This window comes from Lissotriton helveticus, chromosome 1_1, assembly GCF_964261635.1.
Source record: "Lissotriton helveticus chromosome 1_1, aLisHel1.1, whole genome shotgun sequence".
NCBI classification, from domain to species: domain Eukaryota; kingdom Metazoa; phylum Chordata; class Amphibia; order Caudata; family Salamandridae; genus Lissotriton; species Lissotriton helveticus.
The window spans coordinates 355918828-355943121 of record NC_136057.1 but is presented as its reverse complement, the minus strand read 5'-3'; the positions used below and the strand labels follow the sequence as shown (position 1 = coordinate 355943121).

The 24294-nt window shown below is 48.3% G+C and overlaps 1 protein-coding gene across 27 annotated transcripts in view; it reads right to left on the bottom strand.

The window, feature by feature from the left end:
* The window catches only part of MICAL3 (microtubule associated monooxygenase, calponin and LIM domain containing 3), a 2019125-nt gene that overhangs the window by 352911 nt on the left and 1641920 nt on the right, over positions 1-24294 (bottom strand). For all 27 annotated transcript variants that reach the window (XR_013606836.1, XM_078673602.1, XM_078673604.1 and 24 more), the window contains 2 exons: positions 9043-9137; positions 5483-7877 (listed from right to left, as the gene is read on the bottom strand). Coding sequence is in view for 26 of the 27 variants with exons in the window: in XM_078673602.1 (XP_078529728.1) it covers positions 5483-7877; positions 9043-9137 (2490 nt within the window). In the remaining variant the exon portion in view is untranslated. The remainder of the gene's footprint in view (positions 1-5482; positions 7878-9042; positions 9138-24294) is intronic.

Here is a 24294-nt window from a genome sequence, read left to right as displayed (position 1 = left end):
TGTGTCCAAATTCTCCACCATTAGCTATGCGTACAAGAAATCCATCAGAAAACATTGGCCTATTATTACATCTGAACCAGACTTCAAGGATATCTTTGAAGGACCGCCGATTTTTGCATTTAACCGTGGCAAGATCTTAAAGGATACCCTTACAAACACTACAGCACCTACTACACCGTCTGTTTTCAAAGGAAATGTACCATGTTACAATTGTAACAATATTATCAAAGGACCTACTATCACTCACCCAATGAAAGGTACCAAAATCAGACTCAAATTGAATGCTCCATGCGACACTAAAATTGTAATGTATATATTGAATTGCCCGTGTGGGCTGATCTACACCTGGAAAACTGAAAGAAAAATTAAAACACGTGTCAATGAACACAAAAGCAACATCCGAACTGGTAACATCAAATCTGCAATTGTGATACAGTATAAGTAACACCGGCACAACATCAGCCAATCACAGTTTGCGGTCATTGAAGTAGTGGAGAAACGCAAAGGCCGTAATAATAACAACTTTCTCCTACAACGAGTGAACTATTGGATCAAATATTTGAACTCAATGAAACCCAACGGTCTAAATGATCGGATGGAGTTTTCTTGTTATCTTTAATGTCTCCATTGTTTTTTTACGTTTCATGTATCTACCTTATATTATTTTTTGTTTCATATTTATCCTCACTTTTATTATTTTTTTCAGAACTTTTACGTTTTTACCGTTACAAGATGGCGTCAATGTTCAAGTGATTTTCACACTAGCATAACAGTCCGTCCTCTTTTCTGCCTCGGCGAATAGGCAACACTATATCCGGTCACCTGCCCATAGTCCTACGCTCACATTTGAACGTCGGAGATTCCCGCGAGCACTTCACTTTGCGAACCGTAAGTTTATACTACTATGCACTTTGAGGACATGTTTCTTCTCCCCGCATGTGTTTCCTTCTATTTAACCACACACCAAATTATTTTCGGTACTTGATCACTTTCTATGCCGTTGAAAATGCATTTTATGTTATTTTGTCACCTGACATTAGTCTTGTTTCATTAACATGGCATTTTCCGTGCTCATGTTGTCGGCGTCATTATACACGCCGTTATTATCTACACGTCTGGGGGCACTTTTTCATTTCAACCATGCATCTTTCTGTATACAACCACTCCAATCACTTTTATCGGTCACTGCCTGAACATTTTGTTTATCACTTGAACAGCTGCTCACTCGATCACGTCGTGGGCATTGTGGTCACGCATTCACATTTTAAGGAGATACAACTGCGTCCTAGAAGGCACATTTATTCTTTTTGACTGAGATTTTTTTGTAACCTTATGCTAGTCATGACAGTTTTCTAACTAAGCAGCATATGCATATATTGCTTTTTTCGCTGGTGTGTGATTACATTTAGGCATCATTCGCTGTTTTATGTTTACAGATTATTCTCCTGATGAAGGGCGCTCTGCCCGAAATGCATAGGGAATGGATGTTACTGTGAAGATGCTTTGATCATTCATCCAGTAGGATTATTTTGCTGATTATGATATTGGAAAAGAATGAATACATTTTTCTTGAATCATTTCAACCATTGAATATTGGAACTTTCCATTCACCTTGATTTATACGGATAACACAAGTAGTTGTGTACAAATACGCTGTGCTCAGGGGGCCGTCGCTGAATGCAGCGTCGCTGCTCATTAGGTGTCATACAATAGCACACATACAATCCACTTGATTAAGATGAGGCAATGTCTGATGAAACTCCAATAGCTCAATCGCCCACCCTGTACACACACACACACACACACACACACACACACACACACACACACTTTGAACTCCTGGCTTGATCTTGGTAGATCCCGAATTGTCAAATTTCTCCCTTTGGGATTTTCTTTGCTGCAAGCAAATAGTGGAATAACAAGCCCTAGTCCATGTGCTGTTATGCAAAAGCCAATTACATTCATTTCTATTAACATTTCTACTTCCTGAACCAGCTAGTCTACGAGAAGCAGTTTTGATAACTTAGCAAAGCTTGGGGTGGAAAACTCCTAAATCTGATTTTATATCCCTTCTGTACAATAGCTAGAAACCATCTGCACTTGCAATCTATGCCAGTCTGCAAGATGGTTGGAAATTCTCCCTCCCAACGTGGCATAGGACGATGGCGATAAGATGACAAACACTGTGGGTGGTCAGGAAGTCTGGTCAGCTGTGGATGACGATGCTCGGTACTAGATGATATCTGGTGTTTATAGAAAGATTTTTACTGCTGTTTCTGCAGCAGCTATATGCGCTAGTAGCGTGTACAAACATGTTTGCCTTTCCAGTCCAATTTTAAAAATTACCTCCTTTTCTGCAAGGGCACATACTGGAGCATTTTGCCTCCAATTTCTATATTTTGAATCTCACCATCCTTCTGCAATCCAAATAAGTTTCTTAGACATATTTCCTGCTTGTGGTGTCCAAGAAGACAGTTGCAGACAACAGGTGTGCATCATTTAGGACCAATTGATAGATCACTGATGTACTTTTGATGCTGTCTGCAATTATCATACCATCCCTTCACAATCTCTTGACATCTTCCTTTTTTTCTTAAATTAGGTAGTTAACTTACTAACCAATGGAATTCTCTATGGTGAGGTCCTGGCAACCTAATAGCAGGGTTGGTCCTAGGAGCTTTTTGTTTCTTTTTTCTCAGATGCCACCAATAGAGAGACATGTGTTTGGTTCTCCCTTAGGAATTTAGTACCAATATCAGCAGCCTTAAATTGTTCTTACTTCCCCTGTTCTTTTTTTAATAGGTCATACTGAAAATAGTGCTAGAAAGGAGTCCATGATGTGTTCTTGGAGGTCTGCAAAGACAATATCTAAATAAAGCCTCCTTATAGTCCTGCTGGTAAACTTCATGAATAACAGTATCCGCTGGTGGAATCTATGAATGAATTGAGATCTGTGTTTAAGGAGAAAGAGCTCATCTATCTGTGGCATGTTAAAAGTGCTGTGCTGGGTCTCAATTCTCTATGCCAGTGTTGCGAAAGAGATTTTTGGCGCTGCTTGTCCGGGGTGATTTTCTTCCCTTGTTCTCCTTCCCTATTGTTCTCTATCGTTGCCCTGTACCATGTGTGGTATACACAAGGGCAATCTTTCCAAGGATGATATTCCTTTGGTTGTTCCCTGTGTTCAGTATTCATCATACCTACATGGCTTTGCTTCATTGACTGGGTGGGGGATTGGGGGTTCTCTTCCCTTGGTGTTAGACCTGTCAGACTTAGGGTGGTCTTCACCAAACGCTCTGCCTTATTTCTCCTATTTGTTTTGCTGATCTAATTTTTTGTTGGCCTTAGGGCTTTGTGCGCTGTTCACAAGTGCTAACATGCTTGTGCTCACTCCTTTAAACTTGGAAACATTGGTTTACATCCAATTGGCATATTTAATTTACTTATAAGTCCCTAGTAAAGTGGTACTACATGTACCCAGGGCCTGATAATTAAATGCTACTGGTGGGCCTGCAGCAGTGATTGTGCCACCCGTTCAAGTAGTTCTTTCAAACATGCCCCAGGTGTGCCATTGCAGCCTGTGTGCCCAGGTTTAATCTGCCATGTCAACCTGACAAAACAGACCTTTTGCTAGACAAACTTTCCTTTTCAATACATATAAGTCACATCTATGGTAGCACCTAAGTAGCTCATATGGTAGGGTGCAGTGTATTTAAAACGTTGGACATGAACTTTTAAGTTTTAGATGTCCTGGTACTGAAAAACTCCCATATTTATTTTTTCACTAATGTATGGCCCAACTCGCCAAAAGGATAACCTTGGTTTGGCACCTTGTGCTTCTTAGCGCTTGATTTCCATAAAACCTTTCAAATTGCATATCTACTAATTGGATTTAGTCATTTTGATCTCAAATAATGTATTTACTTTTAATCGAATTTTCTAAATTGGTGTGGGATTTTTCCTCTGTTGTGTTTTTACATTATTACTGTTTGAAGTGCTATAAGTTAAGCCTAACTGCATTTATACCAAGCTAGCAGAGGGTTAAGCACAGGTTAGTTTGGGGGTTGCTTATGTTTCACCCCAACAAGAATTGTGGTTGCTGCTTGAGTAGGGTTCCAGCTCCTCAACCAGTAACCCAATTTCCCCACACTTGGCAATGCAGGTGAGCAAGGAGGTATATAAATAAGGACAGTCACTTTGACTGCTGGCATCTCAGAATGTTGCTGCGCATTTTCCTGTATGCGTTTAGAGTTGGCAAGCAAATAAAGGAACTGTGATGCCTTCTTGTGCTGGAATTAGTAACTCTTCTGGCAAAAGGTTCAGAGGTTGAGGGGGCTGAACATATGGCTCTTTAGCCTGCTGTTATAGTGCTGTGAAGTCTTTGCATTAAAGACGAGAAAGGTAACCCCTAAACAAAAATGAGGTACCCAGTGTTGACCCAAGTTGTCTAAGTTGCGTGATACTGGGAAACGGAAAGGATGGCCCTTACAGGGGCAGAGAAGGGGGCCATTGGCCTGCTTCTCTAACTGGAACTATGTATCTGTGTCTCCTACACTCTCCCTTCTTGGATTTGAGGACAACTACCTTTCTTTCACCTCAGTCTCCTGTATAGCATCTCTTCACAAATCTAAAGAACATGGTATGGGAGTATAGAAAGATACCCCTACACATGATGTTGATGGACTTTTTCAACACCTTTCACCATAGCAACAATATTCTGTCTGGAAGAGCAGGCACACAATGGGATAGGGATGCTTTCAAATCTCTTACATTTGCATGCAACATTTTTCACTTATGTACAATCTAAGTAAGAGAGATTCCATGCTCTTTTAAACCTTTTACTAGGGAGATGTATTCAGTCAAATGTATATTATTACGAACAGATTATACTTGAAGAAAATAACAGAAAATATTTCCTTCTAGAGGCATGTTTTCCTCAGAGTTAAATTTTCATTTGGAAATTGTGTACAATTAAAGATGTGTCAAGTGAGGAATCCCAACATTGAGTACTATGGACAACCTATATTACAATTACTCCTATCCTGGAAGAATTTGGGCAGAGGGATGCATGAAAATTGCATAAGCCAGAGGAACAAGGAATCTGCGCAGTCAACAATTTTAGAATGTAAAAGATCTTGAATTGCTCAGAGGATTCAAGTTGTGCAACCTAAAATTGCCAATGTGTTAAACCGTTTGAGTTTACATTTTCCATAGTGGGTCGATTTTACAACAATTTTATTTCATCAAAAAGTGGATTTTTACAAAGAGGGAATTTCAGGTTTTGGGAGCATCTGTATGAGCTTTGTCACCAAATGATGCCTTGTTATTTCTGTGTGTGTACACACAAACAAAAGTACTACATGGTCAATATTTCATAACACTCAGATATGACAAGTATAGGTCGTTCACAGATGACTTGAAGTAAAGTCGTAACAACTGAAAATAAGAGCCCACGAGAGTTGCACAGAGACCCATAATGTGTTACCTGGTGCTTTTCCCAATGCAGAAGCTTTGGCTTTTCCAGAGTCTACGGTTGTGCTGCTGGATGGAGTGCTGGGGCAGGATTGGTCATCGGCTTGCTGCTGTAGCTGCTGCTTTTTCTTCTTGTCCTTCTTGTATCCAGAAAAAACTGTTTTCCAGAGCGATCTGGGTTTAGTGGCTTCGTCGGGAGTGGGACCCAACTTGTCAGACAATCTGCTGCTATCATTCTTTGATTTCTTTTCCTTTTTGTTCTTTCTTGGTGAAAAAAGAGAGGCTCTCTTTTTGCTCTTCCCAGTAGAACCCTCAGAGGAGGTGACTGATCCTTCAGCAGGGGGCAAGAGAAACAGGTCATTGGCAAGTTCGTGCTTTAAAGTTGGGGCTTCCGATGCCTTAAAAACCCAAGATTTAGGGGAGTCAGAGAGTAGTTCCTTGGTCTTTGTGGATCCTACAGAAGTCTTACCTGAGGGAGCGTGAGATACACTAGATGTCACGTGAGCTGAGGTTGCTGCAGCAGCAAGCTCTAGTTCTTTCATCTTGCACAGCTGCACTGCCAAAGCATCCCGCAGAGCCTGGCTTTTCACAGACTTCTCCCTGGCTCTCATTCTCTCCTCTGCCAATTCCTTAGCTTCAGGAGAGACAGTGGGTAACAACCTTTTTTTCTGGTGAATCCGATCCAGCGATTCCCCATTCTCTTTAGGAAATTGTCCATGCAATCGCACAGGCCTGCTGGTAGGTGGTGTGAAAAACTGCTCATTGAAACTAGAGTCCTCTGTCCTATCATCATACGTATCCTCTACATCATCAGCAAAGGGGATCTCATCCACACTCTCCACAAATGATTTCCGCAACTCTTCCCTCTGGAGTTGAGCAGGTTCTTTGGTGCCACTACTGGATTTACGTGTAAGAGGTGGAGATACAGGGGAAAGCTTGGACTCCAAACTATTCTGCAGAGAAACTTTAGGAGCCTTTTTGCGCAGGGTGGCTGGTTCTTCATTTTGAGGGGGTGGTGGTGGAGGACTCGAAGGAGGAGTCAACATAGTGGAATCTGAAGTATTGAAGCTCTCACTTGCCATGGTCCTGGTGTTGCAAGAGCTCCAGTTTAGCCCCAGCCCCGAGCTACTGGACAAATCTTTTTTCTCTCCATTTGAACTTCTCAGCTCTTTATCGGATGGGGACTTCGGTGTAAGAGGTGAAAGTTTCTCATCAACTAACGGACTCGCATTGATTCTATGTGAGGCAGTCCGTGGCCTCACAGAAGCTACCCTGTGCTCTTCAAGAACACTTGCATCTTGGACACTTGGAGTCGAATTTGACCTTACGGATGTCACATCAACTGATGTCACTGAAAAGCTTTTGCTCCTATCTACTGGGGTGAGTCCAAGGCTTCTTCTGATTTCTGCACTTTTCATCCAAAACTCCTCGATAAGGTCATTTCGCTTCAAGGCTTCCTCTGCTGAAGGACTTGCAAGTCTATCGGGCTCACCAACCTGGCTAGTTATAGCAAGTTTGAGAAGAGGGGTTGAGGTTATGACTGGAGTGGGCTGCAAACACACTGGGGACTTGTCAGTGGTATGAGCAGACAGATCAGTGGATGGTAAAGGTTGTGAACGGACAGGCCAGTGACCTGCAACAGGGCCAGTGGTTACAGGAGATGGCCGGGTTGTGGTGTCGACAGAGGCTGGTTGGGGTGTGGTGAGTACAGAGGAAGCTAATGGACTGGAAGATACAGGAAGTAATAATGGGCTGGTGGATACAGAGGGTACTACATGGCTGATAGCATCAAGCAATACTATGGGGCTGGCGTCTGCAGAAAATTGTAAGGGGCTGGTGACTACAGGGGGAGATAAGGGACTGGAGGCTTTAGGAGATAACAGACTAGAGGCGACAAAGGGAGCAAGCGGACTGGCTGCTTTGGGTGTGAAGAGGCTTGCCGTTACAGGGGATGTTAAGGGGCTGGTATTTGCAGGAAAAGCTAAGGGGCTACCAGCTACAACAAGAGGAGCTAAGGGGCTATCCTCCATAGGGGGAGCTACAGGGCTGGAGGCCACCATGGGAGGCAAAGTCCTGGATGCTACTGCGGGAGCTAAGGGGTTGGAGGCTACAGTGGGAACTAAGGGACTTATGGCTACAGGTGAAGCTAAGGGGCTGGTGGTGGTGGGGGATACTACAGTGCTAGAGATTGGGGTTGATTTAAATGGTCTCTGAGTGAAAGGTCTAGGTATTGTGGCATCTTCAAGGGACAGGAGCCGGGATCTAATGGGGGAGATGAGCGCTGAAGGACTTTTGACCGAGTCAGCAATATGAGAATCCGGTGGAAGGAAAGGCTCAGGGAAAAAACGTTCCTCTGGAGACTTTACAAACTGGGATAGTAAGACAGCATCCTTGATATCCTTGGCGGTCTGAAAAAAAAAAAGAAGAAAACAACATTCAAAAACAAGTAATGGAGTAAAGATAAAATGTCTATCTTCACAACAACAATGGGTGTGGGTAATTCCTGTCTGCAGTGGCACATTCAGTAAAAAAAAAATAGGCTAGAATGTGATCCAGACTAATTACAATTGACTGAGATTGATTCTAACATTCCAGCTACTTCCCCCCCCCCTGTTTTTCTCAGTGTGATATTCTGAGTGCAATAGATACCTAAATGTTGGTCCCTTTCTTTTCTGTGCCATAGGACTCAAATTGCACCCCTCAATGTACCGAACAAGACTGAAGAGGAGATGTGGTCTTGCAGTTAGAGCTGGTAGCATGCCTACTGGAGTGGGGTCAAGGCTGATTTGCTAGTACAAGGTACATTACGGTTTTACTACAAAGAAAAATAAGCATTGGCAAAGGCAATAGGTCTCGCCTATGAGTTGACAGCTATTGGCTTTGCCAATGGTTAGCCATGCTTGACAGCAGTCACGCTGCTGCACAACAGGGCTAAAACCACTGGAACAAAAAAGTACTACGCCGTGGCCAGTGCTGTCTGCGTCATATTACTTTTTTGTTGCACCAGGGCAGGTAGAAACATGGAGGGAGGGAGTTTAGGGAGTGCAACCGAGACAAAGGGTGTTTGGGGGGGGAGGGGGGAAGTGCTATGATGTTGCACAGATCAAATGAACATTTCATGAACTGCCTTTTTCAAGTCCACTTGACAAAACATAAGTTACAAAAAAAAGTGGTATGACTGTCATGTCAGTGCTTTTTTTTTCATTTTGGGGATGGGAGAAAATACGCAGGGACAGAGGGTGTTGGGGCCGTGTGTCAGCAATTTTCTTTAATTGCAGGCTGGGGAAAAGACACTTTAATCAAGTGCTAGGATAAAAAGTAAAAAGTAGTGCCTGATTAAGGGAGCAGTGGAAGGACACATGTACTTGAGCCACCCTTTAGGGGAGGGAGAAACATAAGGAGTGGTATTGAATGCTGCATGTACCAATTTATGAAAAGCAAGTAAAAGAGTGGAAATTAAGCCAACCAATGGTGAGCAATAGGCGGCCTGTAAATAAACAAAATGTCTTGCTAGAGACAGCACATGCGCTGTGTGAGGCGCGACCCAAAAATGCATATTGCAGTAACACTCACCTCTTTACTTTCAACACTGAAACTGGCAGCAGCAGGCACAAGAACATTAAATTCCAGTTTGGGCAACAGGACAGAATCTGTAGGTTTAGATGGACCTAAAATAACCGAAAAACAATTAGTCAAGGCTTATTTAATTTATAATAAATGTATTACATAGGTCAAAGATTCGATGGACATTTACACCACAATTCATTCACGGAACCCAAGATATGGCCTCTCAAAATCAGCAAGAAAGTAATAATTTGAAGTACTGTCTCATTCAAAATAGCAATTCCTAACTACCGAATTATGCTCATGGCGATTTATGCAAGAATTTTCAATTTTAATCAGTACAGATAAGTACCGACCCACTCAAACATTCTACCATGCCATTTGACCCACACTGAACTATCCAAGCTTAACGTCTGCTTCTCTAAATCACAAAAATAACAGTGATCAAAATGAGGAGAAACAAAAATACCGGCAACATACTACATGACACTAAAAAGGCAAATAGGGCTTGTATTAGATAATATAAATAAACAACTAGTACGTTACAGTCACTTTTTAAAAACACAAAACCTGCAAATCACTGCATTTAGATGAAAAAAGAAGTGACTTATTGTAAGACCAATATTATTAGGAGGTACTCACCACAATGAAAAGAGCACAGAAAACAGTGAAAATCCATTATATCCATTCAAAATGACTATTATGGCTTCTGGCTTATAACCGATATTTAGATCTAGAGTATAGAGAGTAATTCACTAATTGAACTTAACACCTCAAGGGACAATAGCAAATATGTAAATTAATGTGTCTAAGCACTGATTGCTAAAATTAAAAATATATTGTCCAAGGACAAAAGTGTGATGGAAGCATTAGGCAGTGATTATTAACCAACTGTAATCCACTGATTTTCAATGGGCCACATACTGCTGCTGCCAACTGAGCACCCAATAACTACCTTTTAAGCGGGGAGCTTAAATAAGAGGAGAACAACTTCATTCTGCGTTGCACACATTAGTATCAGTTCGCAACGCGGGGAGGCATGGGTGGGGCTGTAGGGAATATGCAGCTAGATAGTCTTTACTAGATAATGCGTTACTGAAGGTAAGTAACTTGTTCATCTGATAGACTTCGTGCTGCAGATTCCTTACCTGTGAATCAGATACCCGAGCCATACCATCCCGGCGGTGGGTTGCTCATGATCTAGACTAAGAAGTCTTGCAGGACTGAATGGGCAAAGTGCCCGTCCCTGAGCACTTGTCAATCAAGGCAATAATGTTTTGTGAATGTGTGCAATAATGCCCACGTTGCCGTCAGACAGATGTCTTGGACTGGCACACCCCAAGCCAAGGGCATAGTCGCAGCCTTTCCCCTGGTGGAGGGCCCTTAATCCCTCAGGGGGCTGCTTCTTCGCCAAGGTGTAATGCAGAGAATGACTCTGCGAGAGATGGTCTTTTTCTGCACTGCCCTTCCCTTCGTTGCTGCCGCATACCCCAGAAAGAGTTGGTCATCTACCCGGAACTCTTTTGTGCGGTCAAGGTAGAACAACAACGTTCTTTTTGGGTTCCGTGGGTGGAGACGCTCCTCTTCCTTAGAGGGATATGGGGGAGCGAAGAAGGTGGGCAAAGTGATGGACTGACCCAGATGTAATGGGGTCACAACCTTTGGAAAAAAAAGATGCCCTGGTGCGAAGTACCACCATGTCCAGAAAGGACATAGGATAAGGAGGCAAGCTGGATAATGCCTGCAATTCACTCACCCTCCGGGCCGATGTAGAAAAAAAAAATCGCCAGTAAGAAGGCTGTTTTGATGGTCAACAGCCAGAGGGGGACAATTCTGCAAAGGCTCAAAGGGAGCACACATCAGGTAAGTGAGGACCAAATTAAGGTCCCACTGTGGTATAACAAAGGGCATGGGTGGAAACAAGTGACCCAGCCCTTTTAGAAATCTATTTACAATAGGAGACTTGAAAACAGAGGGCTGGTCTAACCGCCGCAAGAAAGCAGACAGAGCAGAAAGGTAACCGAGGGCTGGTCTAACCGCCGCAAGAAAGCAGACAGAGCAGAAAGGTAACCCTAATGAGTTCCCAAGGCAGAGCCCTGTTGGGAAAGGGTTAGAAGGAATACAAGGAAAGAAGAAAGAGAATCAGAAAGAGGGTCAATAGACCTTTCTGTATAGTATAAAACACATTTCTGCCAATGGCAGGCGTATACCATCTTAGTGGAGAAATGCCTGGCCGTTAGAACAACATTACAGACTTCGGGAGGAAGGTCAAAATCCATCAACTGTCGCCGCTAAATCTCCACGCATTGAGGCGCAGAGTTGACAGGTTCGGGTGGAGAACCCTCCCCTGCTGCTGCAACAGAAGATCCTCCCGAAGGGGCAGCTTGATCGGAGGATCGACACTCATGCTCAGAAGCTCTGGATACCAGACTATCCTTGCTTAGGCCGGTGCCACAAGAATGACTTGGGCCTGGTCGCTCCCGATTTTCTTCAGAACCCTGGGCATGAGTGGTATGGGCGGAAAGACGTACAACACCACTCACGAAAAACACTTCGCTGAGCAATAGCTGCCTTGGAAACTCCAGCACGCAGTACTGTTGACGTTGCGCTCTTCGGAGGCGAACAAATCTAACCAAGGTTCTCCCCACTGCTGAAAGAGACCTTGCGCCACCTCAGACTGGAGATGCCATTCGTTATCCTGCAGGCATCTACAGCTGAGATCATCCGCCCTAACATTCAGAGAACCTGCCAGGTGTTGAACCACCAGGGTTATGCACTGCTGCTCCAGCCAAGTCCTGAGACGCAGGGCCTCTTGACAAAGGGTCCACGACCCTACCCTGCCCTGCTTGTTACAGTACCACATTGGGGTGGGGTTATCTGTGAACACCTGCACCAGCCTTTCTGTGACAAAGGGAAGAAATGCTTTCAGTGCCAACCGAGACCAGTGACCCCTGATCTCCACCTCTCCCATGTGGCCGCCCCGTCCCAGAAGTGACGCATCTGTCAAGACTGTGAACAATTGTTGGGGAATGGAGGGAGGTCTGCCGTAGACCCAATCGCAGTTTGTTAACCACCACTGCTGATCTTTCACAGTTCCTACTGAGATCTGAACCAAGTCGGTGAGACTTTCCAGATGCCGTGCTTATTGGAAGTGCAAATCCCACTGCAGAGCCTGCATACACCACCTGGCGTGTCTTACCAACAGGATGCAGGAGGCCATGAGACCCAACAGCCTCAGAGTCAACCTCATCGAAATCCAGGATAGAGGCTGATATCGGAATCATAACCTGAATATCCTGGACTCGGTGCTCGGGAGGGTAAACCCGAAACTGCACTGTGTCCAGAACAGCTTAGATGAAAGGAAGGGTCTGAGAAGGAGTCAGATGTGACTTCGGCACGTTTATAGACAACACCAGCGAATGCAGGAGGTTCCCCGTAGTCTGAAGTTGGGAGACGACAGCCTGGGGCGAAGAAGCCTTCAACAGCCAGTCGTCGAGCTAGGGGAAGACTTACACCCCTAACCTGCGCAGATGAGCTGCAACAACTGCCATCACCTTGGTGATCACCCGAGGGGCAATGGTAAGACCGAAGGGGAGCACAGTAAACTGAAAGTGCTTGCGGCCTACCTTGAACAGCAGGTAAAGCCTGTGGCCAGGAAGGATAGGAATGTGGAAATACGCAGAGAAGACGGGAGCCAAAGTGAGCATTTTGAATTTCTCTTTTTTGAGGAAGAGATTGCCAGTCCGAAGATCCAAAATGGGCTCAAGCCCCTGGTTCTTCTTTGGAATCAGAAAGTAGCGGGAATAACAGCCACTGCCTACTTCTGAAGCTGGGACCCTTTCTATAGCTCCTTTGGCCAAAAGAGCTGTAACTTCCTCTTGGAGCAACTCCAAATGATCCTCCGCCAGCCGTTCCTGATTTCGCGGGATAGGAGGAAAATAAAAAGGAAAGGAAGAGAATAGACCTCCTGGACCATCTGCAAGGCATACTAGTCTATTGATACAGATCTCCAGAGGGGGAGATGATGACGAATTCTCCCACCCACTGGAGTAGTGTGGTCCTGCAGAATTAGCCTAATAGTTCTTGGAGGGTGCGGCTGCCAGTGGCAGTGTGGTAGACTACTTCTGGCCTCCATACCGAGGACGGAACGTACAGCGTTCATGTCCACGCACAGCTTGGGTAGTCTGAGCGGGACGGTGGCTAGGATAGGACTGATGCGGCTGGAAACCCCATCCATTGCTAAGAAAGTAGGGTGACCTAGCATCCCGGATAGTCACAGTCGATTTTAAGAAATTAAGCTCATGTCCTGGTTTTTAGAGAGGGGCGGCTGAAAACGGTGGTAGGTATATTTTTATGTTTGGCAAACCAGGGATAGTTAGCAGCTGATATAAGAAAGCAATTTAATTAACAGGCCTGCTACTGGCTTTAAACATTGCATGTTATGCATGTTCTTACTGCCTCTTCTGTCATTTTCTGCTAAGGAACACTGTAACTCTGTGCGCTGGGTTGCAGTAAAATTGTAGTCCTTCTATTTTTGGGAAATGTCCTGGTTTTTGGCTTTAAAATTCTGGTCACCCTACTCGAATGGGGCAAAAGGAAGACTGGCGACGAGGAGTGACCCAAGGATCTGGCTGTAGCTTGTGAGTCCTTGAACCTCTCCAGGGCAGTGTGTGCCTATTCCCCAAAAAGGTGGGTTCCATCAAAGAGCATGTCCATCAAATTCACTTGGACATCTCCCGAGAAGCCAGTTGACGAAGCCAGGCATGGTGTCTCAAGGCCACCGTTCTTGAAATCGGCCTACCTAGAAAATCGTTGTATCTAATCCACACCGTATGGCAAATTTTACTGCATCTCTTCCGTCCTTTTTCGCTAGCGAATAGCAGATTTTAATGCTTTGGACAACCCACCAAGAGATGGAGCGTTTTTGCACAGCCCGAACTTTCTTGGCGCCCAAATAGGCAACTAAGAGTTGATCATCCATCCGGAAATCTTTTGTGCGGTCTAGATATTAAGACAGCGCACGTTTTTGGTCCAGACGGTAGAGTCTCTCTTCCTCCTTGGAAGGGTGCGGAGGTGAGAAGAAAGTGGGCAATGTGATGGTCTGTCCTATATGGAAAGAGGTAACCACGTTGGGAAGAAAAGAGGGCCTCGTATGAACCGGATGAACAGCCAGAAAAGGAGGTTTGGTGGATAGAACTGGAAGCTCACTCACTCTGCGAGCAGAGGAGGTGGCAACAAGGAAAGCTGTCTTCAGAGTTAGGAGCCTGAGAGGACAGTTGTGAAGAGGCTCGAAGGGAGCACACATAAGATATGTTAAGACCAGGTTCAAGTCACACTGGGGCATTATGAACAGTGAAGGAGGAAAGAGATGAGTAATGCCCTTTAGAAATCTATTTACAATAGGGGACTTGAAAAGAAAGGGCTCATCAGGAAGGTGAAGAAAGGCTGGTATGGCCGAAAGGCAGCCTTTAAAAGTGCCCAGAGCAGAGCCCGGCTGGGCTAAAGACAGAATGAACAAGAGTATCTCCAAAAGAGGGGCAGAAAGGGGATCCACAGCCTTTGCTGTGTACCATGCTACAAACTTGTTCCATCTACAGGCGTATACTGTTTTAGTAGAGGGAAGCATGGCTGCCAAAAAAACATTACACACTTCAGGAGAAAGTCAAAAGCTGTCAACTGTCGCAGCTCAATCTCCATGCAAGGCGGTGGAGGCTGGACAGGTTCGGGTGGAGGACCGTCCCCTGCTGCTGCGACAGAAGATCCTCCCAAAGAGGCAGTCTAATTGGAGGATCGATGGCCATGCTCAAGAGCTCGGGGTACCAGACTTTTTGTGCACAGTCTGGAGCCACAAGAATGACTTGGGCCAGGTCACACTTGATCTTCTGAAGTGTACAGGAGGCAACAGTTCCACTTGTGACAAAAATTGTTGCCAAGCGAGTGCCACCTTGGAAATTCCAACGCGCAGAATTGCAGACATGGCACATTCTCTTCGGTGGTGAACCTTCGGTGGTGAACAGATCTAGACAAGGCACTCTCCACAGCAGAAAGAGACCTTGAACCACCTTCAAGTGAAGATAATCATTTGTGATCCATCATGCACCGATAACGGAGTTTATCCTCCTTAGCATTCAGAGAACCTGCCAGGTGTTGAACCACCAGGGATATGCCCTGATGTTCCAGCCATGTATAAAGGCGAAGAGCCTCTTCACATATGTTCCACATCTCCACCCGCCCTGTTTATTGCAGTACCACATGGTGGTAGTGTTGTCTGTGAACAACTGCACTGCTCTTTCTTTTATAAAAGGAAGGAATGCCTTCAGTGCAAGCAGAATCGGTCAGAGCTCCAAAAACCTGATGTGGAGACCGGACTCTGCCGGAAACCAGAGACCTCCGCCTCTCTCAAGTTGCTAACCCATCCCAGGAGGGATGCGTCTGTCACCACTGTCGGCTCTGGATGGAGAAGGGAGAGGAATCTGCCGCTAACCCATTCTTAATTCGTGAGCCACCGCTGCAATTGGTGTGCAGTTCCCTCCGAGATCTGGACGACGTCGGAAAGATTCCCCTGATGTTGCGCCCAATGGAATTTCAGGTCCCACTGCAGAGCCTGCAAATGCCACCTGGCATGATCCACCAGCAGGATGCAGCCCTCAGGGTCATTCTCACCGAAATCCAGGAAGAGGCTGAAACATTGGTATCATAGCCCCAATATCCCAGACTCGCTGCATGTGAGGGTAAGCCCAAAACTGTGCTGTATCCAGAACTGCTCAGATGAAAAGGAGCTTCTGAGAGGGAGTCAGGTGTGACTTCGGTACGTTGATAGAGAACCCCCAGCGAGTGCAGGTGGTCTGCTGTAGTCTGGAGGTGGGAGACGACCGCCTGGGGCGAGCGTGCATTCAACAGCCAGTCGTCGAGATAGGGGAAGACTAGAACCCCTGATCTGCGCAGACCACCGCCATCACTTTCGTGAACACCCGAGGGGCGCTGGTAAGGCCAGAGGGGAGCATAGTAAACTGAATATGCTCGTGGATTACCATGAACCGCAGTTAACGCCTGTGGGCTGGCAGGACAGGGATATGAAAATATGCATCTTGCAAGTCCAACGCCACCATCCAGTCTCCAGGGCCGAGGGCAGACAGTATAAGAATCTTGAACTGAAGCAGTTGAGGGCATTGAGGTCTAAGATAGGATGCAGGCCTTTGTCCTTCTTGGGTACCAGAAAGTAGTAGGAGTAGCAACCACGACCTACTTCTGGCACACGGACCCTTTCGACAGCTCCCTTGGCCAAGAGAGCTGCAACTTCCTGGTAGAGAAGGGCCAAGTGATCCTCCGACATGCAATGGAAGGATGGTGGCATGGAGGGAAGAGTAGCCACTTCAGACTATCTGCAAAACCCACCTGTCCGACATGATGTTTTGCCAGTGGGGAGGTGATGGAGATTCCTGCCACCCACGGGCTTCTGGTGGCCCTGAAAGGTCGGACTAGGAGGGTTTAGAGGCTGCTGGAGGAGGGTTATGGGGGGACTGGCCTGCCCGCTGGCCCCAGATCCACGCTGCTGGGTCCCACATCCACGGCCACGCACAAGCTGGGCAGCTTGCGTGAACCGGTGGATAGATTGGTTGAACGTGGTAGGGCACCCCTTCCATTGTCACGAATGGGGCAAAAAGCAGACTGCATAGCGCAAGAGGTTGCCGTGAGGCCCAAGGACCTGGTCGTAGCCCTAGAATCCTTAAAGTGCTCGAGTGGCGAGTCTGCCTTGTCAACGAAAAGGCGACGGCCATCAAACGGCTTGTCCAGTAAGGTGGATTGGACATCCCCAGAAAAACCAGACGTCCTCAACCAGGCGTAGCACCTCAGTACTCCTGATGTGGAAACCGTTCTGCCCAGTGAGTCGGTGTATTAAGTCTACATCTGATGGTGAATTTGGCTGCGTCTCGACCCTCTGCCACTGCGTGGGTGAGAACGGCAAGGCCTCCTCTGAGCACTATGGCAGCATTTGCGCAACCGTATCCCACACTGTATGGGTATAACAGCCCAAGAGGCATGTAGTATTCACCGACCGCATCGCTAAGCTGGTGGAAGAAAACATCTTCTTCCCAAGATGGGCCAACTTCTTGGATTCCGCATCTGGGAAGTAGTAGGCAATGCGCACTTAGAGGACATGCTTGAACCACCAAGTTCTCGGGGGTCGGGTGCTGGGAGAGGAAAAGCGGGTCGCCCGGGGCCAGGCGGTGACGTCGGGCAATCATCCTGTCCACAGGAGCCCCTGTCCTGGGCTCGGACCAAGTGCCCAGATGGACGTCTGTGAGGGCTTTATTGAAAGGCAGAAGGGGCTCAGAAGAGGCCGCTGCCGGTTGAAGTACCTCTGTCAGGATGTTAGTCCTGACTGCCACCATAGGAAGCTCCAGGCACAAGGCCTTAGCCCTCCTAAGCAACACCACTACATATGATGCTCCCTCCTCCATAGCCACAGTAGGGGGAGAAAGCATGCCAATGTCTGGGGAGGTATCCAGACCACTGGCATCACCCAGGTCCTCTTGCCAGTCCGGCTCATCAAGTTGGTCAGCTAAAGGGTCCACAGACCGCTCCCAGTCCTCCTCACCCTCCTCTGGGTGCCACTCAGGCCTGAAAGGAACACCAAGAAAGAACAAACGTGCATTCCGGCGGCGGTTCCGACGTTAGTCCAGCGCAATGTCCAAGTCGGGGTTGAGACTGGGGTCGGCGCCGGTCGGGAGCATGACCGGCGCCGGGGGTGTCGTTGTCCGGATCAGCGCCAGGGAAGGTACAGTGAGGTCGACAGGCGTCTATACGGATCCTGGAGTGGATCCTTGGGAGCCCTCCAGCGCCGGGAAGGAGTCGGGCTGCCCAAAGATGCCATGAAGGTGCTTTGTATAAAGCTCGAAGCTGGCAGGGGACGCTCCGGCACCGGGAAAAGGATGGAAGCTCGGAGCAATCCCTGGTGCAGGCTCTGAAGATGGAGCTGGACAACGACAACGCTTCGGGTCCCTCGTCGCGTCGGTCAACCGACGGAGAGAGGCGAAGTGTGACGCTGCTTCTTTGCCTTCTTCTTGTGCTTCGACTTAACCGAAGATCTCGACGACTTGGATGACAAATAATGGTGGTGGCTCCACGACTGGTCCCGAGACCTTGCTCTCGACCGGAACCTCGAGCAATGCGGAGTAGACTGCCCGGCCTCCAACAACTTTGGAGATCACTCCTGCAAAGACTTTGGATTCATGGCCAGGCAGTCGGAGCACCACTATGGGTCAAGGTCACGCTCCAAGCACCAAAAACAGACTAGGTGGGGGTCCATAACCGACATCAGGCGGGTACAGGCCAAGCACTGTTTAAACCCAGCCAGAAGATGGGACATCCCTCATACATCAGGAGTCGATAGACTCAAAACAAAAGTCGAGAAAAAACAGTCAAAATGACTAAAGGGGTGCTGTCTAAGTAGACATTGCTACGTCATCCCGGCGACCACGACGCTGATGACGGATATGGAGTCGACCGACTGCACCTACCGACACGCAGGGGTACTGCTAAGAGAAAAATTCTCCAGAGCCAGTCTGACACCTGGGCGTAACTCTAAGGTAGGAAATTAAAAGTCTCTTTCAGATACAATACTTTAAGGAATATTTAATACGTACTCTGCATACTCTTTGCAAACTCTTTGGGCATCAGAAAAATCTTATATTAAAGGTCTTTCTAGGAGAGATGCCACAACGATACAGAAAAGATAGTATGAAAAGAAAATGTAATGGAACTTGGAATCACCAGGCTTCAAAGGCAGTACCTGTCTATTACTACAGCAAATACATTATAAAAGAGGATAAGAATACAGTATGAGTTAACTGTGTTACTCACACAAGAAGTGGAGAAAACTCTATACTGCATCAAAGAATGCCATTATGGGCATGGTTGCCTTCTCGTCCTACACCTGAAACAACGGGAGGCTAAGTCACTGATTCTAGCAATCTATGACAGATGCACCACACTACTCACAACATTACTAATTTGTTTGTTGGTTTCTGAAAGTACATGGCAGAAGCCTTGGCGAATGACATCACCTAAGTATACGCTTGTCTTCCGATGAATGAGCGACACTAGATTCAAACTTGAATAAGGAAATTGTGAAAGTTGATGCCCTCCAGAAAGGCTCCAGGTGAAGATGGCTTTTGTAGCAGAAAACTACAAAATCACAATCAAATATACTTTCTGCTCCTTAGGAAAATGGCCAGAGAATCCTTACACTCGGAAGGTCTCCGTGCGGAATTTAACAAGACCTACATTTCTTCGATTCCCAACCAGGAAAAGATCTGTTGCACTGTGGCAATTACCAGCCAATCTCCATAGTAAATTGCCATTTTAAATATGGGCCAATGTTCTGGCTCAAAGACTAAACCAAGTCATACCCGCACTCATTCACAAATCACAAGTGGGGTTTTTGTCCCAGCCCATTCGCCTCAAAACCACATATGGACACTGGTGCATCTCCTATGGGCTGCCTGGCCAATGGATGAAGATAAGATGGCCCTCCTCCCTCAATGTTGAAAAAGCCTTTGATCGAATGGAGGGAGGACTACATTTTTCAAACAGTGAACAGAGAGGCATTGGCCTGAAGTTTATGCTCATGCATAAATGATTATTATATGACTCACCGACAACTATGATCAACTAAACAGGCATTATTTCCATTGGATACGGCACCTGGCCATGGTGTTCCCAAACGCCTTTACTTTTTCTCATGGTGTTGGCACCACTATTACCGGCCATTCACCTTTCTGAGGATTTCTTGGGTATCAATACTCTGGCTGGGAATCTCAAAATCATGCTTTATGTGGATGACGCACAAGTTACTGCTTGCGTAACGATATATCTGTAAGAGACATTAGTTAGTGATAGATTCCTTACCTTAGAATATCCCCAGGCATCAGACTGGATCCGGAAAATTTTGCGTCGCAATACCCCTGCGTGCCGGCATGCGTCATCCGCGGCTCCGAGTCGGAATGACGTTGGAGTACTTAGACGCCGCCCTCACGCGCTGACGTCAGTTCTGATACACAGCTTTTCCGCTCCAGATACGCAGAGCCATGATAGAACCAACACTGGTGCCATGAAACTAGGGCCCTGAAAGGGGATGACCTTAACCCTAGATATCGGTTCGCAGAACGGGGAGGATGGGTGGGTCGGTAAGGAATCTATCACTAACTAATGTCTCTTACAGATATATCGTTACACAAGTAATAACTTGTGCATCTGAAAGAGACACGTTAGTGATAGATTCCTTACCTTAGAATAGATACCCCAGCAATACCAACCCCGGTGGTGGGTCTGCGAACCAATAATCACACCAGAAAGTCCTGGAGGACGGAACGGCCAAAGAAGCCATCCCTCCGGATTGGCTGTCCAGGCAGTAGTGTCTTGCAAACGTGTGCAGCGAGGACCACGTAGCTGCCTGACAAATGTCCTGCAAGGGCACTCCACGGCCTAAGGCAGTCGTAGATCCCGTGGCCCGGGTGGAATGAGTCCTCAGCCCAACAGGGGGTTCCTTCTTAGCCAAGGAGTAACACGCCTGGATGCACAAGATGATCCACCGAGAGATGGTCCGCTTGTGCACCGCCCGTCCCTTCTTAGCGCCCACGTAACCAACAAAGAGTTGGTCATCCACCCGGAACTGGCGTGTGCGGTCTAGATAGAATGACAGCGCACGTTTTGGGTCCAGACGATGTAGCCGCTCTTCCTCTTCAGAGGGATGCGGGGGCGGAAAGAAGGTGGGCAAGGTAATGAACTGCCCGATGTGGAAGGCTGCGACTACCTTGGCCAGAAAAGAAGGTCTTGTCCGCAACACAACCTTGTCCGGATGGACAGAAAGGAAAGGAGGTTTAGAAGAAAGAGCCTGGAGCTCACTCACTCTCCTGGCAGAGGTGATGGCAACCAGGAAAGCAGTCTTTAGAGTAAGAAGACGGAGAGGACAGTTATGAAGTGGCTCGAAGGGAGCGCACATCAGAAAGGTAAGAACAAGGTTCAAGTCCCACTGAGGCATCACGAATGGAACAGGAGGGAACATGTGTGTGATGCCCTTCAAAAACCTATTTACAATGGGTGACTTGAACAAAGATGGCTGATCAGGTAGCCTTAAGAAGGCGGAAAGGGTAGAAGGTAACCCTTGATAGTGCCCAGAGCAGAGTCCTGCTGGGCAAGAGAAAGAAGGAGGAGGAGAACCTCAGAAAGGGGTGCAGTGAGAGGATCCACAGCTTTTGCTGTGCACCATGCCACAAATCTGTTCCACCTGCAGGCGTATACCGACTTTGTGGAGGGACGCCTGGCTGCCAGAATGACATTACAGACTTCAGGAGGCAAGTCAAATGGCCTCAACTGTCGCCGCTCAATCTCCAAGCTTGTAGGTGGAGACTGGACAGGTTCGGGTGGAGGACCGTCCCCTGCTGCTGCGACAGAAGGTCCTCCAGAAGAGGCAGACGAATCGGGGGATCGACAGACATGCTGAGTAGCTCTGGATACCAATACCTTCGTGTCCAGTCCGGAGCCACAAGGATAACCTGGGCCCGGTCGCGCCTGATCTTCTTCAGCACTCTGGGCAGAAGTGGTATAGACGGAAAGGCATCCAATAGACCGCAACTCCACTCGTGACGAAAAGCGTCTCCGAGCGAGTGCCGCATTGGAAATTCCAAAGCGCAGAACTCATGACATTGCGCGTTCTCTTCTGTGGCGAATAGATCTAACCAAGGCTCTCCTCACTGCTGAAAGAGGCCTTGCGCCACACCAGAGTTCAGATGCCATTCGTGATCCATCATGCACCGACGGTTGAGTTCGTCCGCCCTGGCGTTCAGAGAACCTGAGGGGTGTTGAACCACCAGGGTCACGCCCTGATGTTCCAGCCACTGCCAAAGGCGCAGAGCCTCCTGGCATAGGGTCCACGACCCCACCCCGCCCTGTTTGTTGCAGTACCACATGGCGGTGGTGTTGTCCGTGAACACTTGCACTACACTCCCCCGGACAGAGGGGAGGAATGCCTTCAGTGCAAGCCTGATCGCCCGCAGCTCCAGAAGGTTGATGTGGAGCCGGGACTCCGCCGGAGACCAGAGGCCTCTGATCTCCGCTTCTCCCATGTTGCCCCCCCAACCCTGGAGGAACGTGTCCGTCACAACTACGTGCTCCGGTTGGGGTAGGGAGAGGGATCTGCCGCTGACCCAATCGCGGTCCGTGAGCCACCACTGCAACTGTCTTGCAGTGCCCTCCGAGATCAAGACATGGTCGGACAAGTTGCCCTGATGCTGGGCCCACTGAAACTTCAGGTCCCACTGCAGAGCCCCCATCCGCCACCGGGCGTAATGCACCAGAAGGATGCAGGAGGCCATCAGCCCCAGAAGCCGCAGCGTCAACCTGACCGAGACTCGGGATAAAGGCTGAAAGATTGGAATCAGACCCTGAATATCCCGAACCCGCTGTTCGGGAGGATAAACCCGAAACTGCGCCGAGTCTAGAACCGCTCCGATGAAGAGGAGCTTCAGAGAGAACACAGGTGTGACTTCGGCACATTATGGAGAACCCCAGCAGGTGCAGGAGGTCGGCCGTAGTCTGGAGGTGGCTGACGACTGTCTGGGGCGAGCCCGCCTTCAACAACCAGTCGTCGAGGTAGGAGAAGACTGAAACCCCTAACCTGCGCAGATGAGCTGCGACCACCGCCATCACTTTAGTGAACACCCGTGGGGCGCTGGTAAGGCCGAAGGGAAGCACGGTAAACTGAAAGTGCTCGTGGCCTACTGTGAACCGCAGGTAACGCTGGTGGGCTGGCAGGACGGGGATGTGAAAATAAGCGTCTACAAGTCCAACGCTACCATCCAGTCTCCAGGGTCTAGGGCAGATAAGACCTGAGCCAATGTCAGCATCTTGAACGTCTCCTTCCGGAGGAAGCCGTTGACGTTCCGTAGGTCCAAGAAAGTGCGTAAGACCCCTTTGCCCTTCTCGGGTACCAGAAAGTAGTGGGAGTAACAACCACACCCTACTTCGGGCCCAGGAACGAGCTCGATGGCCCCCTTGGCCAAGAGGGCCGACACTTACTCTTGCAGAAGTTGCATGTGATCCCCCGACACGCGGTGGTACTGCGGTGGCATGGCTGGAGGGGTCGCCTCGAAGTGGAGGGAGTAACCCCTTCGGACGATTTGCAGCACCCACCTGTCCGACGAGACAGTGTGCCAGTGGAAGAGGTGATGGCGGACCCTGCCTCCCACTGGCGTCACATGAGCCTGAAAGCACGGACTAGGAGGTTTTGAGGCGGGTGCTGCAGGGGAAGGTGTGGACTGGCCTCGCCGTTGTCCCCGACCGCCGCCACGGCGGTTTCCACGGCTGCCACCGCGCTGGGAAGAAGTCTGCGGTGCGTGGCTGGCAGCACGTGTGGGAGCGCCCCTTCCTTGACCACGAAAGGAGCGAAAGGCACCTGTTTGCTGGCGTGGGACCGAGAGGCCCAAGGACTTGGCCGTAGCCTTGGAGTCCTTAAAACGCTCAAGCGCATGGTCTGCCTTGTCGCCAAATAGGCGACGGCCATCAAACGGCATGTCCAGGAGGGTGGCCTGGACATCGGCTGAAAAGTTGGTGGACCTCAACCAGGCGTGGCGTCGAACCGCCACCGTCGTTGCCATCGCTCTGCCCAGTGAGTCCGTGGTATCCAGCCCACACCGGATGGAGTAGCCCGCTGCATCTCGACCCTCCGCAAGGGCTTGGGCGAGTTTAGCCCGGACCTCCTCCGGGCATTGTGGCAGCATGTCCGCGACCGTGTCCCACAGGGTGTGGGTGTAGCGTCCCCAAGAGGCATGCAATACTGACAGACCGCAGTCTCAAACTCAGGGACGAGAACACTTTCTTTCCGAATTGCTCGTACCTCTTGGATTCCGGATCTGGTGGAGCCGTCGGGAATGCGGTCTGGGAAGTGGAGGCCTGGATGACCAGGCTCTCGGGGGTGGGATGGGTAGACAAAAAGCAAGGGTTGCCCGGGGCCGGGCGGTAGCGTCTGGCCACGTTCCTATCCACAGGCTGACCTGTAGCGGGCTTGGACCAAGTGCCCACAAGAACTTCACATAGGGCCTCATTAAATGGCAGCAGAGGCTCAGTGGAGCATGCCTGCGGTTTAAGGACCTCAGTGAGGAGGTTAGTCCTCACGGCCGCGACGGGGAGCGTCAGGCCCAAGGCCTTGGCTGCCCGCGTCAACACTACACTGTAGGCAGCCCCCTCCTCCGTAGCCACGGA